Source organism: Herpailurus yagouaroundi, unplaced genomic scaffold (genome assembly GCF_014898765.1).
Source record: "Herpailurus yagouaroundi ecotype Mexico unplaced genomic scaffold, PumYag 190, whole genome shotgun sequence".
NCBI classification, from domain to species: Eukaryota; Metazoa; Chordata; class Mammalia; order Carnivora; family Felidae; genus Herpailurus; species Herpailurus yagouaroundi.
In genome coordinates this window covers 25712792-25729400 of record NW_024412421.1, presented here as the reverse complement: position 1 = coordinate 25729400, position 16609 = coordinate 25712792, and the positions used below count along the sequence as shown (strand labels likewise).

The window sequence follows — 16609 nt, the reverse complement described above, 5'->3', positions numbered from 1 at the left end:
TTTCTAGGTATTTGATGCTATTGTAAATGAAAATTTTAAGATATTTCTAAATGTTTGTTTCTAATGTATAAAAATGCAGATTTTTATAGATTGGCCTTGTATCTAAATTCACTTGTTCATTCTCATAGTTTGTAGATTCCTTTGATTTTCTTTGTATACAGTCTTAGAAGTATTCTCCGCTTTTGCAGACAAAAGTCGTGTTTTGTTTTTTTTGTTGAGTTTCCTTTTTTTCCCGTTTTACCCATCTTTTCCTCTTGGTTTCATCATGTGCTTAAGAGCAACAGTATTTGGAAATAAGGAAAGACTGAAGCCAGTATGGATAATTCTGTTTTCAACTACAGGTCTCTGTCAGCCTTGTCTGCTTATCATACTGGCTTGATTGCGCCAATGAAGATCCGCACAGAGGCCCCTGGCAACCTTCGTTTATACAGTGGGAGCCCCACTCGAAGTGAGAAAGAGCAGGTCTCCATCAGCTCCTTCTACTACAAGGAGCGGGTAAGCAGGAGAGGCATGGCCTCTGATTCTTATTCCTTCTAGATTTTCGTTCTTTGTCTCCCTGCCTGCTCTGCACAGCACCTAAGTTAGCGATGCCCCTATAGTCTCTAACTTTCAAAATTAGTTGGTTCAAGAAAGACCTTTGCTTCGTTCCTTTCAGTTGGTTTTAACTACTGTGAATTGTGTGTGTGGAGGGATGGGTTGGTTCTTAGAATCCATATTCTTCGCTCCCCATTTAACCCTATCCTTGTTACCCCCATTTACGAAGCTTGATTCCCCTTGTTTCAGGTAGCATAATTTAGCTGCAGATCTTCCTGCATATTCTGATGTTTGTCAACAAATTGAGGGATGCTTCTGAAGGCTTGGGATCTCGATATATTTAGAAGTTCATAGTGGTGAAAAGTTATAAAGTTGATCTCTAAGAGGTCTTAGGCTTTTACTAAATCTCCACTGAAATGCCCATCTGAATGGTCAGTTTATACAAAATCACCCGAGCCTGTCCTGTGTTCCTGAGTTCTTAAGGAACTCATCGTTCCTAATGTAGCTATTAAGCTGTCAGAAGCAGAAGCCTTTGGTGATGACAGTGTAGAGAATGTTGGCAGAGCGTAGGAATGCTTCTAAGAACTCTTCCTGTGTTGTCAGATTGAGAGGCTGGTTTAAACTGGCTTTTAACTGAAATGATGTTTTAAGCAGAGCTCGGTCCTTAGGAATTCTTGTTGTCCCCAGCTAAATGATGGATTGACTCTAATTGAAATGTGTTTTTTAAAAAATTGAATTATTTTAAATAAAACCCAATTTCCAGCAAGTGTTAGAGGTGTCTTCACCTCGATTGCATTGTATTGTCTAACCTTGGTTCACACTGATAGTTGTCCACCTCTGACTTTGTATAGTCTTGGAGTTTGTATGTGACTGAAATGAGTGAGCGGCAGGAGCTGATGCTTGAGATAGGACCGACCTTGGACAGAACCACTCGCTTGAATGGGGACAGTGATATTTTTGTTGCCTTTCCGTAGTCCCCTTCTTCACATCTCTGATGGAACTGTGCCCCTCTGGCCGTTGCTGACTGTCTCAGAACACATATATCCCCACAAGTCCTTTACATTCAAAATTTTTAGGATTCCCCCCCACTCCCTCCAAGCAAGCTAGCAGGCAGCTGGCTAGATGGTCAGAACTAGGGCATTTTATTGACATAATAGCCAAACAGACTCATGGTTGGGTAAATGGGGAATTTTCTTGAGTGTAAGGGCCCATTTGAGGAGATCTCTTAGTCCAAGAGAGTTCTCAGTCCTCCTTCGAATCATGTCATGTGTTACTCATGCTTGGGTTTGGATTGGGAAAGTAGATTGACTAGCACTTTTGACCCTGATAGTGCAAAAAGGCCATGTCTAGTCAAAATAACTCCGTTTCCACCATGGGGCCTCTCGTAATGCAAAAGCATTTGTAAAGCCTTACGCCCATGTTTTTCACGGTCTGGCCTCTTTTACTATAAATACCACAGTCACAAAGAGGGACCAAAGGCACATAGATAATTACCTTGTATCAGGTAGGATCTTCTGAGGAGGAGGGGGAGGACTGTGATCCTTCATTTTGGGATGATTCCCGGTGTACAGCTTCTCCACAGAAAATGGGCTCTTATAGTCCCTTAGGATGACCTAGTATAGCACATGGTCTTTAGGTTTTATTTGAGATAGTGACCACATAAAAGGGGAGCAGACACTTTTATTATAATTTTATTTGAAACTTTTGTATTTCTGTATAATATACGTACAGAACAGTTCACAAATCATTGGCAATAATTCAGTGAACTAACAACACCCAGGCCAAGAAGTAGAACATTATAAGAACTCTAGAAGCCCTGGGGGAGGGAGGCACATTTCAGTGGGTGACAGATAGATAGTAGTTATTAGGTGACATCCTATGAAATGACTGATATTTGACCATTTTTAATCTCAAAAAAAAGTTTCATGTGGTTCAGCTGTATAAAGTAGTTAAGTGAGTGAGTCATTTTGTGATGAATCTGAAATACATTCATCTCTCCTTAAACCTTGTTCACGTTCATCCCATTTACACGGGGCAGAGGGAGGGGTGGGGGAGTTAGGGAAATGAAATACGGCAACCCGGCCATGATATCTTACATAGGCCATCTTCCTTCCTGTTAGAGGTCAATATGGTTTTATCCCTCAAGGAGTATTTTCTTATCCTCAGGTATCTAGTTTGACATGTCAAATAATACCACTTTTATTACTTTTGTTCTCGAAATGATTCCAGATCACTAAATTTCTCTGTGCTGAAGTCTTTATTTTCAGCCCCAATTTTTCTCCTACATATCTTTATTCTCTTTTAGATCTCTACCCCTGAGGTCTATAAATGAGTAAGAATAAAAGAAAAAAATATGACCATGTTAAAGTATAGCAGTGAAGGAATTATAGAGTATTTTGGAGATTATAAGAATCTTTATGGAGTCTTTGGGGATTTTCTGTTCGTTTCTCTTGTTTTTTGGTGTGTTTTTGACCTGCCCTACTTAGGTCATATTATCATATTCACCCAAATGTTCTCCAGATGAAATTCCAAGGTTCTCTCCTAAATATTTTAAAATGTGAGAGACCTAAAAAAAAAAACCCAGAAACAACTATCAAATTTCATAGGAAGTTAGAAAGCCCAGAGAGATGCTAACGTTCATTTGGTAACTGGACCACCTATTAATAGTTGGTGAAATATTGTTTATTCCTAGGGCAAATCAGAAGACCTAGAACTTGTGATAAACATTAGGCATTGGCCTATAAACATTTTTTACATTTTGCAACCTCCACCCATGCTTCAGTTTATGTTGCTAAAATAGCTCTAAGTGTAAATAACTGAGGAGGTCTTGAAGTTAATAGGATAATTTCTGATTTCCCATAAACAGTGCTTTTCAGCCCCAGTTTCACACTGATGCACATGTTGTTAGCACGTGCCCCCGGGACAGCAGCTTTTCAACTTTGCTCCCTCATTCCCTTCATTTCTCATGGGCTCTTGCCTCCCCATGGTGTCACTCCGAAAATAGTCCTGCAACCCCAAGGTCAAGGCTTCCAATTTCCCCCATTGGCCCCACCCACCCCAACCACACATCAGAAACAATTTGGTGTTAGTCTACCAACGAACTTCTTCATTTTTAGGAATGAGAATCTTCTCGCACAAATGTATGCTCTTGATGGGGAGAGTAGACCCTCTACCTGTAATTTCTCTGCTTGCCCTACGATCTTAATCCTCACGAGAGTACTATAAACCTTGACCTTGTCAGAGCTGTATTGATGCCAGCCTCCTCAATATCTTGAAATGTGTTTTGAACCAAAGAATTATGACATTGAAGCTGGGTTTGGAGTGCAGTGGGTCTGGAGGGAGGTGAGGGAATCTCCAAATATTGCTGTGGTTAGGTTCAGATTTTTAGTCATGCAAACCTGATTTTGCAGTATATTGTGGTACCTTTTAATCCATCAAATATGTGGGAAGCTTTCATTTTATTCTATATTTTTCCCTTTTAATTTTCTTGGTGTTTTTCTTCCCTCCTCCTGGGTGTAACGTTTTCACGCACAGATGTCTCCTCGCTCTGCCCGGCGACGTTGGTCCATACAAGCAATTAACGACTTCCCGGTACTGTGCGCTGTGCAAATGCTCTCCTTGACTAATCCTGTCTGCCCAAAGGCCCAAGAATAAAATGCCACCTGCCTGGCTTTGAGGAACCTGAATGACAGGCTGGCTGGTTTTCAGGACCAGCACAATAAATTTTTCACTCTTGGGAGTCAAGTGCCGAGGGCTTCCTCTTTTTTTCATCCAGTTTCAAATGGATGAGTACTGGTATCATTAAGGATTGTGAATGGCCTTCTTTGAAAATGAAGCCAAACACTGGGTTTCTTGGAAAGAACCCCATCTGTAAGCCTTTAGCTCACCTGATTTCATTTGGAGTATTTGTATAATTTCCTGGAGCTTTCAAAAGCCTACCTTTGGCATGGGGTGAAGCAGAGGAAGATATAAGAGGCTTCCACCATTTTGTCTCTCTGTTTTTATCGTCTTAGTCTAGTTCAAAGAGGGAAGTGCTCACCTGCTTCATTGGCATGATGCATAAGCTAGTTTTTAATCCTTCGGGAACTCTCTGGAACAAATTTTTTCCTTACCATCAGTATTTTGCATTGCAACAAAACCTCTGCTGTGGACATCTCTCTTCCTTTTCTTTCCTTCTTACTCATTCCTATTGGCCATCCCCCTCTTCTGTCTTCCTCTCCCACCCCCTCCATGTTTCAGTAGTGCCAAGGTGGCCTCAGGCTGTGTAGGGCAGCCTTGTGGCTTTTTTGTAAATTTCACTGGGTCTACAAAATATGTAGGGGAACAGTCCTATAGCCTTTTCATATCAAAACCAGTTGAAATCAGGAGCCCTGATTCTCAAGTGCCACTGCTGCCCACAACTTGGAGGCGGAGCCGCCAACGTGGCCACCTTTCCTCCAAAAGCCTGTCCCAGCCAACCCGACTGTGGAATTTCCACTGATTTTCCAGAAGTCTCTGCTCCTGCTGCTATTGAAATAGGAACTCATTTTGACTCACTGCCCACTCTGCTGATTATGCATTGTTGGTGGGGTTGCTGCGAAGCAGTTGGTGGCTTATTCTTGGGCTGTTTTTACATTTAACCCATTTATTGGCATTGATGTCGCCTCCGGTTGTAGCAGTAACACTGGTGGTACAGTCGCAAGCTGGCTATATTGGTTGTCATTCAGTGCTATTCGCACCAATGCCTCCCCCCTCCCCCCGGTCCTTTCCTCCCTGTCCTCTTTCCTATGATCCCATGAACGCCTTCTTGGTATGTTCAGAGGAGCATCCCGGTGCTCATCATGTGATAATTGTCTGTCTTGTTGTGTCTCTCTTCCCTCAATCCCTGCTTATGAAATCTGTGGGGAAGGGGGCATTTTCTACTGATGGGGCATTGAGAAGACCTAAGAGAAGTGCAGGGCCCTTGGCCTCCCAGAGGGACCGATCCTTGCACAGAAAAGTATCCAGATGTAAGCCCATCAGAGTGGGACTGCGGCAGCGCAGGAGGCTTAAGGGGCTTTCGTGCCAAAGTGCCCTCCCCTCACCTGGAAAGTTCAGCCACATGTCAGCCTCGTGTGTCATCAGCTGGCAGTTGCACAGACGAGAGATTCCTAAAATCGCCAGCAAGATGGAAGGGAAGAAGAAGTCTCGGGGAAGAGTAGATGGGATGGGAACCCTTTCTTGCTGCAGGAAAGTTGTCCGTGCTCGTTAGGAAGCAGCAAGGACCCGTGGCCCAACCTCTTATTTGAGACTGAGCATGTCTTCATTTAGGCAGCCTTGTTATAATTGCATCCCCAGAATATTTGGCCACTAGACTGAGTACCAGGGGACCCTCTAGGCTGAAGGGGAAATAGTTCATACCTAAAAACCACCAACCAATAAATAGAAAACACAAAACTTTTCTGACCCCTTATAGATTTCGATAATGTTTTGCAGTTATTCCTTGCTGGATTCAATGACTGAGTAGCGCTGTCCCACAATTGCCTTACAGTTTGATTCTTGGTGGCAGCTCTGGTGAGGGAGATCCAGTGGTGGCGAACCTCCTTCTGTTACAGGCTCAAGGGCAGCTTCGTGAGTTTCCACAAAACGTCATCTCTACATCAGAGAAACACCTAGAAGCCTGGTGTCTCCAGAAGTTGACAAGGAAGTTCCAGGAAATACAGACTGTGATTTCTATCATTCAGTGAAGGATAATGGCAGCAAGTGGTCCAAGACCACTGTCTTTTCCTTTTCTCCCAGTACTTGTTGATGACTCCCATGGGTTTGTTTGCACCAGTCTCTATAACCAGGGACGGCAGACAGGCAGGGGCAAAGCATCTCTTTGGACTCACTTCTCTTCTCTCTGAACGTGCCCGCCCTTAACGCATCCCAAAAGGAGACTAAACAGACTGAGGCTGCGGCTCCGGAGCCTGGCCTGAAATACAGCATCTGGGCCCGAGCCTGGTGTGCTCCACGTGAAGCCAGTAGCTTTGGCCGCCGCGTGTCTCGGCCAGTGTTCAACGTGCTGCTCTGGCTCCGCGGAACGTGCTCGTGGTACTTGGCGGAGAAGTGAAATGAGAAGTAATCGTAGAGGCTGTGTGTCGGGCAGGCCTCACTGCAGTCAGATGTTGATCTCCTCCCGTGCAGAAGTGATTCCATTTAAAAATGGACCACACTGCTTACGTATTAACAGGTAGCTTCGGCTTAGGGCTTTTTTTTTTTTCTTTTTTAATCCGAAATCCTGCGCTCAAAAACGAGTTAACAGGTAAGGGCTTAGCAGCCTGACAGCCTGTGTTCAAATCCCAGCTCTGCATGGCCTCACATCCTCGTTTGTGAGGTGGAGGCAACGCCCGCTGTGCCGGAGAGCCGTGTGACGCCCACACTCGCAGAGGGTGAACGGCCCCAAGCAGCAGCTGATGTTCGTAATGACAGACACATCTTTCAATCCTGTGTCAAACATTTACACGCTTGGACTGTGTCAAGGGGCATCTCTCACTGCCCGTGTCCTGGCTCCTCCACAGCCGTGTGGAGTTAAGTCTGTGGGGAAAATAGGGCACTTGCTCATGATTTTCCACGTCCATTATCCGGGTCCCTGTGCTCAAGTATTCTTGACATTCCAAAGTGATCGCTTTCAGAAATAACTCAAGTCTGCGAGGAAAAACATGTCTAAATGAGCTAGTCTGCATGCAGAGGAACCAGTTTGGGCACACGGACCTTAGTATTTTGCTTTCATTAGGTTCGCTTCCAAAGGCCAGAAATTGAGGTTTGCAGTGTGGTCTGAGAGCTAGTAGACCCCATCCCTCGTGAGGCCTCCTTTTATTTCCACTGTTGAGTTAAATGGAGCTACAGTGAAGTGCTCAACTGTCCAAGTGCTGCTCGTTTTCTCTTTGTAATAAGGAGCCAGAGTGTCTGCCTGGAACAGTATTTGAGAAGCCTCCCACCCATCCCAGAAAACCCGTGAGGTGGATCATATTCCATTCCAGGTGGAATCTTCTTACTGTAGGTCTTTTCTTTTATTTCTTTCCTACTTTTTCAACCTAGTCCCCTCAGTCTCATCTGAGATGACCAATTATGGGAGACCTACTCGGGTGTTGTTTCCTGGGATTTTTAAACTCCTGGAAACCTGGATGAAAAAGTCGGTGTACTTACACCCTCCCTGTTCAGTTAACCACACTGTGCTGTTCCCGTCGCTGCCCTGTAGATGCACACGAAATTGCCCTCCCTAAAACCGGTCACATCAAAGTATCTCCTGCATGTGTGACGACCTCCGTCTTGTGTCAGTTAACATTGCCTGCCTCCAGCCCATGCTGACAGGTTGTTGGCTCTTTAGCACCTTCTCCCCTTACTTGCATCCACATCATGTTATTTGTGGCTAAAAGACTAGTGTTTTCATGAATATATACACAATTCTTTAGAAAATAGCCAGGGCTGGTAGAGAACTGAAGGGCTGCTATGCAGTAATCGATGAGGCTTCCTGATGTATTGGTAATAGCAATGTGTACGAATAAAGAACACATGGTAACTAAATTACTTCCAACGATCAAATGGCTTAAGGTCCCAAATTGATAATGTAGCCATATATATTTACAAATTATGATAAATAATTCAGAGACTTCAGCTAAACTTCGTTTACCTGCCGTGAACCAAGTCCAGGTGTCCTGGATCTAAGAGGTTCCATACACTTACTGAGCCAATAGGAAGTTACCTGCATTGGGCACCTTTGGGGCTTAGAGGGGACGTCACTGGTCAGAAGCAACTAAATGCAGACCGTGACTCAGGAATGGAAGAGTGATTGTATAACAATCACTTGGGGAAAATGAATTATTTGTGAGTAATCTAAGTAATGATTTAATCTAAATTCCTGTGGGCTTATAGACGTTCATAATCATTGCGTATTTTTTAATTGCACGTTTTCAGTGCGCACTCCCACCTTTTCATTGTGCCCTTATTAATCTTGCAAGATTGGAACGGAGCTCATCCTAAGACAGTTACCAGTGAGCACAGAGAGCGACAGGAGACTAAACTCACAGCCAGTGAGTAGCTCAGCCAGGGTCACGGTGAGCCAGCCGTGCCGTAATAAGACCGGCACACCTTGGTTTTCTGACTCCGGTTTGCAGACTCTTTCGCTAGCAACTTTGTTAAATAATAAGTATGTCACTTCCCCCCTGAGTTGAGTCACTCTGGTGGCCCCCTTTTTTAACTTCAGCAATACAATAAAATAGAATATTGCTCCCTTGGCTGGTTGTCATTTTGAATGTGCCAGATGAGGCTACGCTGATAATTCTCCTTTTCCAGGACATGTCTCGTTTCACACATGCAGGCTCCTTTGTAGGTGAGGCTCTGGGGAGACAGGACAGTTGCTCCTGATCGTCCACATCCATTACCCAGGTCCCTCTGCTCAGCTATTTTTGACATTCTAAAATGATCGCTTTTAGAAATGATTCACATCTGCTAGGAAAAACCTGGTAATTCTCTTGAGCTGCTGTGTTTCTCTGTCTGCCTGCCACAGATTAAGGTTTGCAGAGCCCACACCGCTGTGTGTGAATTACATTCTCAGCAAATCCTGTTAAAGCTGTCTGAGAAGAAGAAAACCTTTGGTTAGTTTCAAGCAAGAACTTTGAATCTAAGGCTGATCCCAACCTTGAAAGTTGCTCTTCCCCCACATTTTTGTGGTCTTTACTAACTTATTTACCTGCTGTTCGTTCGTTCGTTCTTTCTTTCTTTCTTTCTTCTTGTTTTTTGGGGGTTTTTTTGTTTGTTTTTTTTTTTAATTCTAAATTCAAGGCGTCTGTTTTTGGGCACCTGCAGAATGTATGTAGCATTGCGGTAGGGTGCTTATTTTCCTGTTAGGATTTTGGACCAAGAGCTCAGTGCCCTTTGCCATCCTTTTATTTCCTACAGATGCTGATTCATATAATTGTGGGCATGATGTAATGCAAAGCCTCTGCAAATAACCAATGACCCAACTCTGATGTGCTCTGCAACCGTAGGTTTCCATTCGTCCAAGTCCCTATTAGTTATATCTCGTCATCTCCCCCAGAAATCCAGGAGATGGAAAAGCAAGCGTGAGGGATCAGACTCCGGCAATCGACCCATCAAGGCTGCTGGGAAGGTTATCATCCAGGACACTGCGTGCCTTCTTCCTGTTCACAAGTCACTGGGAGAACTGTACATGTAAGTGCGCCCTGCTTATCACACAGTCATCACAATCAAAGTTGTGTTCGTTTGCTTGGTTTTAAGTATCGGAACCCTTTCTTCAAAAGCAGTTTTAGAAGACCGGTGTACCAGCTTTCTATTGCTGCATAAGGAGGTACCAGAAACTTAGCGGCTTCAAACAACATACATTTATTGTCTCAGTTTCTATGGGTCAGGAGTCTGAGCACGGCCTAGCTAGGTCCTTGCTCGGATCTCACCAGGCTGAAATCTGGAGGTGGCCAGGTGGTGGTCTTATCCAATGTTCAGAGTCCTCTTCCAAGTTCATTCAGGTGGTTAGCAGAATTCAGTTCCTTGAAGCCGTAGAACTTGATGGTTTTCATCTTCTCTGAGACCAGGAGAGGACGCCTCACCTTCTTTCTAAGGTCTCACCTGATTAGGTCAGGCCCACCTAAGATAATCTCCCTTTTGACGCATTCAAAGTGGACTGATCAATAACCTAATCTTGGGTGTCATAGCCCATCAACATTCACTGGTCTCACCCACGATTAAAGGCACAGGATATTATAGAAGATGTGTAGAGCAGGAGGCCGAAATCTTGGGAACGGCCTCAGAATTCTGCTTTCTGTGCCAGTATGTAAAACAGTTAAAAGCAGGGCCATTTTGCTTGAAGAGAGTTGGGAGGCTAGTAGCAGGCATACAGAGGCTGGCCTGTGGCCGCCCTTTTTCTCGAACCTGCATACATAGCAGAAAGTGTTTATTTTGTAACATATACACAGCACACCACCCTTTGTGTAAGAAACCTCGGTGTTACACGTATTTAAATCCATTTTTATTCAACCCTCAAGCCTGGGGAAATCCATAGAAGGACTGGTTGCCAAATTGACATTTGAGGCTGTCCTCCTGTCCTGACTTTAGAGAGGCGATTTCACCTTCCCCAGGCGGGAACCCACGGCCTCATATGAGCTGTAGGTAAGCTTTTTCTCCATATCATGTAGCAAGGGAGAAGCGGAAGGCCCACACAGATAAGACATTTTGGGTGACAACTAAAGAGGCACCTTTTTGTCTGTCTGTTAGTCCAGGGGTAATTGGTTCAGGAAGTTAGACTAAAAAAAAACTTCTTAACTCTTTTTTTAAATTTCAGATTGAATGTGAATGATATTCAAGAAACATGTCAGAAGAATGCCACTTCGGCCTTGCTCGTGGGAAGGAAGGACCTTGTCCAGGTATTGTGCATCCCTTCTGATGGCAATCTGGATTTTCCTTTTTGAGCAGGTTGTTGTCACTGTATGGTTGTGGTTTAATGACATTTCAAGCGGGGCCTCCTGTTTTGTAATCCCTCTCCCATTTTCTTTGATAAACATCAGGGCAAGAGCAGCTTTTTAAATCCTTTGGGTATTTTTCTCATTAGTGCTTAGTTGAGAAGATCCTAAAGCTCACATACTGAGAATTTTTTATTACATTTCTTTTCTGTTCTGGTACCATGGTGATTGTTATACATCTAAATGTGGGTATCTATACCCCTGCCATTTGCGCCCTTAATTCCGTTTTGTTGGGGTTTTTATACTTTTAAAAATGCTTTGTTTCATAAAAAGTTTACCAAAGCATTCCTTTAGGTGGAAACATGTTTCCGTTTTAAAATACGACGTAAAATAAAATACGATGTAATCGAGCAAAAATGTTAATTCCCTTCATCCTTGCAGGAACACATCAGTATATTAAAGCGAGCTGCTCCTATTTTTCTTAATAGCTTTATCGAGATATAGTCCATATATCATGTGATTCACTCATTTAAAACGTACCGTTCAGTGGCTTTTAGTATATTCACAGTTTTGCAACCATGATCACAAGGGTTTTAGAACACTGCCGTAGGGGCCCCCCGGGTGGCTTAGTCGGTTAAGGTCCGACTTTGGCTCAGGTCATGATCGCATGGTTTCTTGAGTTTGAGCCCCATATTGGGGGGGCTCTTTGCTGTCAGCACAGAACCCACTTCAAATCCTCTGTCCTCCTTTCTCTCCCCCTCCCCCACTCTCTCTCTCTCTTTCAAAAATAAATAAACATTAAAGAAAAAATTCTGAAAAAAAAAGAACTAGAACACTGCCATAAACCACCCTACTTGGCTGTCTCCTGTCAGTCCCCTCTTCCCCACCCAGGCCTGGGCAACCACTAGTCCGCTGTGTCTCTCCTGTGCCCTTTATTCTGTAGTGTGAGCGTGTGATTGGGCAGTGAAACCCCTCTCAGCTCAGTTTTTCCCTCATAACTCTCCCACTGGCCCAGAGCTAAGGCCTTCCCATGATTTTTATCTGATTAAAAAATCCTTAAGATTTCCTTTTGTCTTCTCATAAACACTGTCCGGTCTTCACCCCCCAAACCCTTTTAAGTGAGGTTGAGGGTCCTAGATTGAATCTGCTTCTCTAAGGACTTAGCCATCTCAGGGTCTGTGTACGCTAAAAAGGCACAAGAAAGTAGTAGAAACATTGTGGAATTTATCCCGGGAGGTGAAGGTCCAACTCTGCTCCTCATGGGATAGCCCTGGGTAAAGTATTTCAGAATCGCTCAGCCTCTGTGTGTGTGTCTTTGTAAAATGAAAACCGGAAGGTTAATTGCATCATAGGATCGGTGAGGTTAGCAGATGCAGTCAGTCCTAAGGCACACCCACGGTTCGTGTTGTGAAAAAATCATTCTCTGCGAAAAAACTACTTCCCAAGGTATTTTTGTTTTATTTTGTGGAAGTTTTCAGTATTTTTCTGGGAGTTGATTTGGAAAGTCAGGCTAGTCTGTGTGAACTTGAAAGACCCTTCCCTTGGGTTCAGACAGACCGAGGTTTAAACCTAGGCTCTCACTTTTTTTGTTGTGTGATCCGGGGTAGCCACCTAATCTTTCTGAGCCTCAATTTCCTCGACCTGAGCCAAAGTCAGATGCTTAACCAACCTCAGGTTTCTTGCCTGAATCAGTACTTGTGTGCATTAAGTACACTGGTACCACTTAATTTTTTATTTATTTATTTATTTATTTATTTTGGTGAAAAAAATGTAGATTTAGCCAGTTGAACTCAGTTTTGTTGGCAATCCCAATTTTGTTGGCAACGTCCAAAGCATCATAGTCGGGAGCCAGACATATGCTTTCTTTTCTCCGTCGGGGCTGATCAGAGTGTTGACCTTGGCCACATCATTGTCATAGAGCTTCTTCACAGCCTGTTTGATCGGTGCTTGTTGGCCTTGACATCCACAATGAACACAAGTGTGTTGTTGTCTCCTATTTTCTTCATGGCTGATGCTGGTGGGGGTGGGGTGGGAACTTGATGGTGGCATAGCTTGTTTGTGTCAGGCTTGTTTTTCCTGGGGGTGCTCTTTCGAGGATATTTGGGCTGCCTTTGGAGGCACTGTGTCTTGGGCCATCGGAATGTAGGTGATGTGCGGATCTTCTTTCGTGACTGTGGACGCCTTTCAGCACTGCCTTCTTGGCCTTCAAAGCCTTTGCTTTGGCTTCAGCTTTGGGAGGGGCAGAGGCTTCTTTTTTCACTTTCGGTGCCATCTTCATGAAAGGGCTAATTGCTTTATTACATATCTGATGTATTTCTCTACCTGTTTTCCAGTATTTTTATTTGCTTCTTTTTTCTTATAGACTCTTTGATTAAAGTCTAAATTTCCTTCCTTTCAGGTTTCTCAGAGTCTAGTACAGGTTTTTCCAGTCCCTGGTCATACAATGATGTGTTGCTACTAAGAAGAAAGATTTCCCAAAAGTAGTATTCCTCTTAAGGAGGCTCTTAATATTAAGCATGTGCTAAATCTTGGATTTAATAGACACTTAATGGACATTCGTTTCGGCTTGATGACCCCAAGCCCTGTGAGATTTCAGGTTTGGTGATGTTCCTCAGATTTGATGTCAACAAAAAGAAAACCAAGTCTATTTTGTCCTGGCCTATTTTTCTCTAGCTTTGTGAGTTTACTGAAACTTTTGTAATGAAAGCAACATAGCTTCCTGTTACTTGGGCAAAGGACAGATCTGCAGTGTGATACAGAATTCTATTTTTTCACCTCTGCCTGTTCACTAATGAAGCAGCAGCAGAAGTCACATGAGTTCGTGGTTAAATAGACAACCCATTGAAGTTAATGCACAGTGTCATTCCTCTGAAGTATACTTAATACAAGGCTTTTAAAATATTTATTTATTTATTAATTTTTGAGAGAGAGAGAGCATGTGTGTGTGCTGGTGCACGAGTGGGGGAGGGGCAGAGAGCGAGGGAGCCAGAGAATCCCAAGCAGGCTCCAAGCTGGCAGTACTGAGCCTGACGTGGGGCCCAAACTCACAAACACTCAGGAACACCCACAAACAATGAGATCAAGACCTGAGCTGAAATCAAGTGTCTGACTTAACTGACTGGGCCACCCAAGTGATCCTGCTTGATAGAAGTTTTTAAGACTAGTGTTTCTTGAGCGGTGCAGTCCCCTGAGCATCTTGTTAAAATGCGAATTTTGAGTCAGTATGTCTGGAATGGGGCCTGATATTCCCGGGTTTTACTGCCCTCAGAGCAGCAAGGCTTTAGGATAGGTGGGGTTCTTTCATGCTTCCTGGTCCTCTCGTCCCCAGTCTGACTTTGAATGTTTCTCTTTGATCTGTCCAGGTTTGGTCGCTGGCTACAGTCGCTACAGATCTTTGCCTTGGCCCGAAGTCTGACCCAGATTTGGAAACGCCCTGGGCTCGACATCCATTCGGGCGACAGCTGCTGGAATCCTTGTAGGTTTAGAGAGCTAAAAGGGAGGAAGCAAGTGATGTAAATTTTAGGTCTGTACACACTTTTCAGTGTTATCATCGAAGAAGTCTGAAGAACGGGAGGAAGAAGTGAGATCTTTCCCGTTAGTGCTATAATAATTTCTGTGCAGAAGTAACTTCTTATAACAGAAGAAATGATACAGTTTTTGTCATTTACGACAAAGATTGGAGACTCATGCGTCCTTTAGAGATTTATGCTTTAGTCTATAAGTAACATCAGTCTGAATAGAAGAATTTGAACTCTTCAGATGGTAAATATCTTGGGTGCTGTAGAGCTTTGCCTCCAAGAGCGGAGACTCTAATGCCACATTGGCTTACACATTTTCCAAGGGCAATGATGCTTTCACCCTATTAGGCAATTTATGGCAACACTGAATTTGTGTTTGATTGTTGCATTGGGATGTGGCAAGCTGGAAATACAATGTGCAAAATGATTTACCAGATAAAACCACTTGAACCTTCATAACAGTTTGGCTCAGATCTGGTTAGAAAGACAGAGAAGCTCTAATTCCTCTGGTGGAGGATTTCTTTACTTACTTGTTGAGGCCAGACCTCGGACCTGTCCTCAAGCTTCAGTTGCCTCATGGTCATGCAGGGATGATAACAGTTGTTCTGTCCACATCACAGAAGGCTCAAATAAGATAGTGTGAAAACACCTTAAGAAATGTTAGACATTACTTGGTAGGAAAGTATCGATATCATTCTATCACAAAGGCCACGTTGCCCCGATCCCTACCTCACATCCTAGCATAGTAGTCCTAAAAGGAGCAAAGAGGATGTGAGTACCTAAAAGGTAAAAATATTCCTTGTTGCTCTTATTTAATAGCTCGTGCTCATAATTCCACCTTTGAGTCTGTCGCCAGCTCGCCATACAGTGGTGGTTGTACAGTGTTCTGAGCACCTTCACGCAGCTTTTGGTTCCACGAGTGAAGTGTGTAGAGACCCCCAGAAAGCAGTGGGCTTCTTCTTGGAGTTGGAGAGACTGAGAGCACATGCATGGCCTCATTCAGATGTTAGTTTAGTCCCCTTAGTTCTTGGAGAAGGTACATTCAAGTCTGAGCCATGCCTGGATGCCAACCAGAAACTTTTGAATGGGTTACCCGGATCATTTGTAATACTTGGATATATTCTTTTCCAAAACAAATTTAGCCAGATTCTAATCAAGCAGCTAGATCTGTAGAAAACCCTGGTTCCCGACAGGGGTTTGTGAGGCAGAATTAAGAACCTTCCCTCTCATCCCTATGGCAGCAACCTGCCATAAACTGTGACAGTTACCCTTCCTCTGTCTCTTCTCTTGACTTTTTTTCTGTCATCTTCCTCCAGGTTGGCTCATTACTGCCGACTCCGGGACGTCCAGACACTGGCCATGCTGTGCAGTGTGTTTGAAGCCCAGTCTCGGCCTCAGGGAATACCAAACCCCTTCGGACCCTTTCCCAGCCGGTCCTCTAACCTCGTGGTGTCCCACAGCCGATATGTAAGCTTGTGGCCTTCTGCTCTGTGTCTGACTTCTCCGAGAGGGAAGCATTCACAGAGCAGCGTGTTCTGACGCCGCGCCTGTCTGTCCTTCAGCCTAGCTTTACTTCCTCGGGCTCCTGCTCCAGCATGTCGGACCCAGGGCTCAACACTGGTGGCTGGAACATAGGTTGGTATGGAGCTGACTTGGCCACGCTGGATTTCTAGTGCTCTGAAGCTGTGTGTGAGTCGTTGATGTGTAAACTTCGGTTGATGGATATGCTCCATTTTTTCCTTGTTTCTCATTTCTCTTCCAATTTCCTATGATGGGGATGCTGTAGTCAGCAAGGCCTGGGCTTTCATGTTTGAACAGGCCAGTTTCCGGTATGCCTGTGTGCCTTGCTGGGTTGCTTTTCAACTTAGAACTTTGCGAAACTGACAGTGGGACTTCTTTGTGCTCACCCCGTAAACCCAACCCTCATCCTTTGTCCTTCATGGCACCCAACCCCCCCCCCCCCGCCCCCGTCATCTGCCACTTCTGTTATCCGCCTCTTCCCACGCACTGTTTTCAACGTGGAGAAGTAAAGATGAGCCTGATTCTGGCTGGCCATAAAGACCTATTTAATGAATAAGTGTATTTGTGGTTTACGGATTTTTGCAATTTCTTTTTAAAAATCATCTTAGTTTTCTTGAGGGTGCC

General features: G+C 44.1%; 1 protein-coding gene across 5 annotated transcripts in view; it reads left to right on the top strand.

The window, feature by feature from the left end:
* WDR59 (WD repeat domain 59) overlaps positions 1-16609 on the top strand; it is an 86338-nt gene that overhangs the window by 60770 nt on the left and 8959 nt on the right. For 4 of the 5 annotated variants that reach the window (XM_040443130.1, XM_040443134.1, XM_040443133.1 and 1 more), the window contains exons 18-24: positions 342-495; positions 4069-4125; positions 9572-9705; positions 10829-10910; positions 14309-14421; positions 15781-15931; positions 16027-16099. In XM_040443130.1, the coding sequence (XP_040299064.1) occupies positions 342-495; positions 4069-4125; positions 9572-9705; positions 10829-10910; positions 14309-14421; positions 15781-15931; positions 16027-16099 (764 nt within the window). The remainder of the gene's footprint in view (positions 1-341; positions 496-4068; positions 4126-9571; positions 9706-10828; positions 10911-14308; positions 14422-15780; positions 15932-16026; positions 16100-16609) is intronic. The other variant, XM_040443131.1, reaches the window with a different exon arrangement.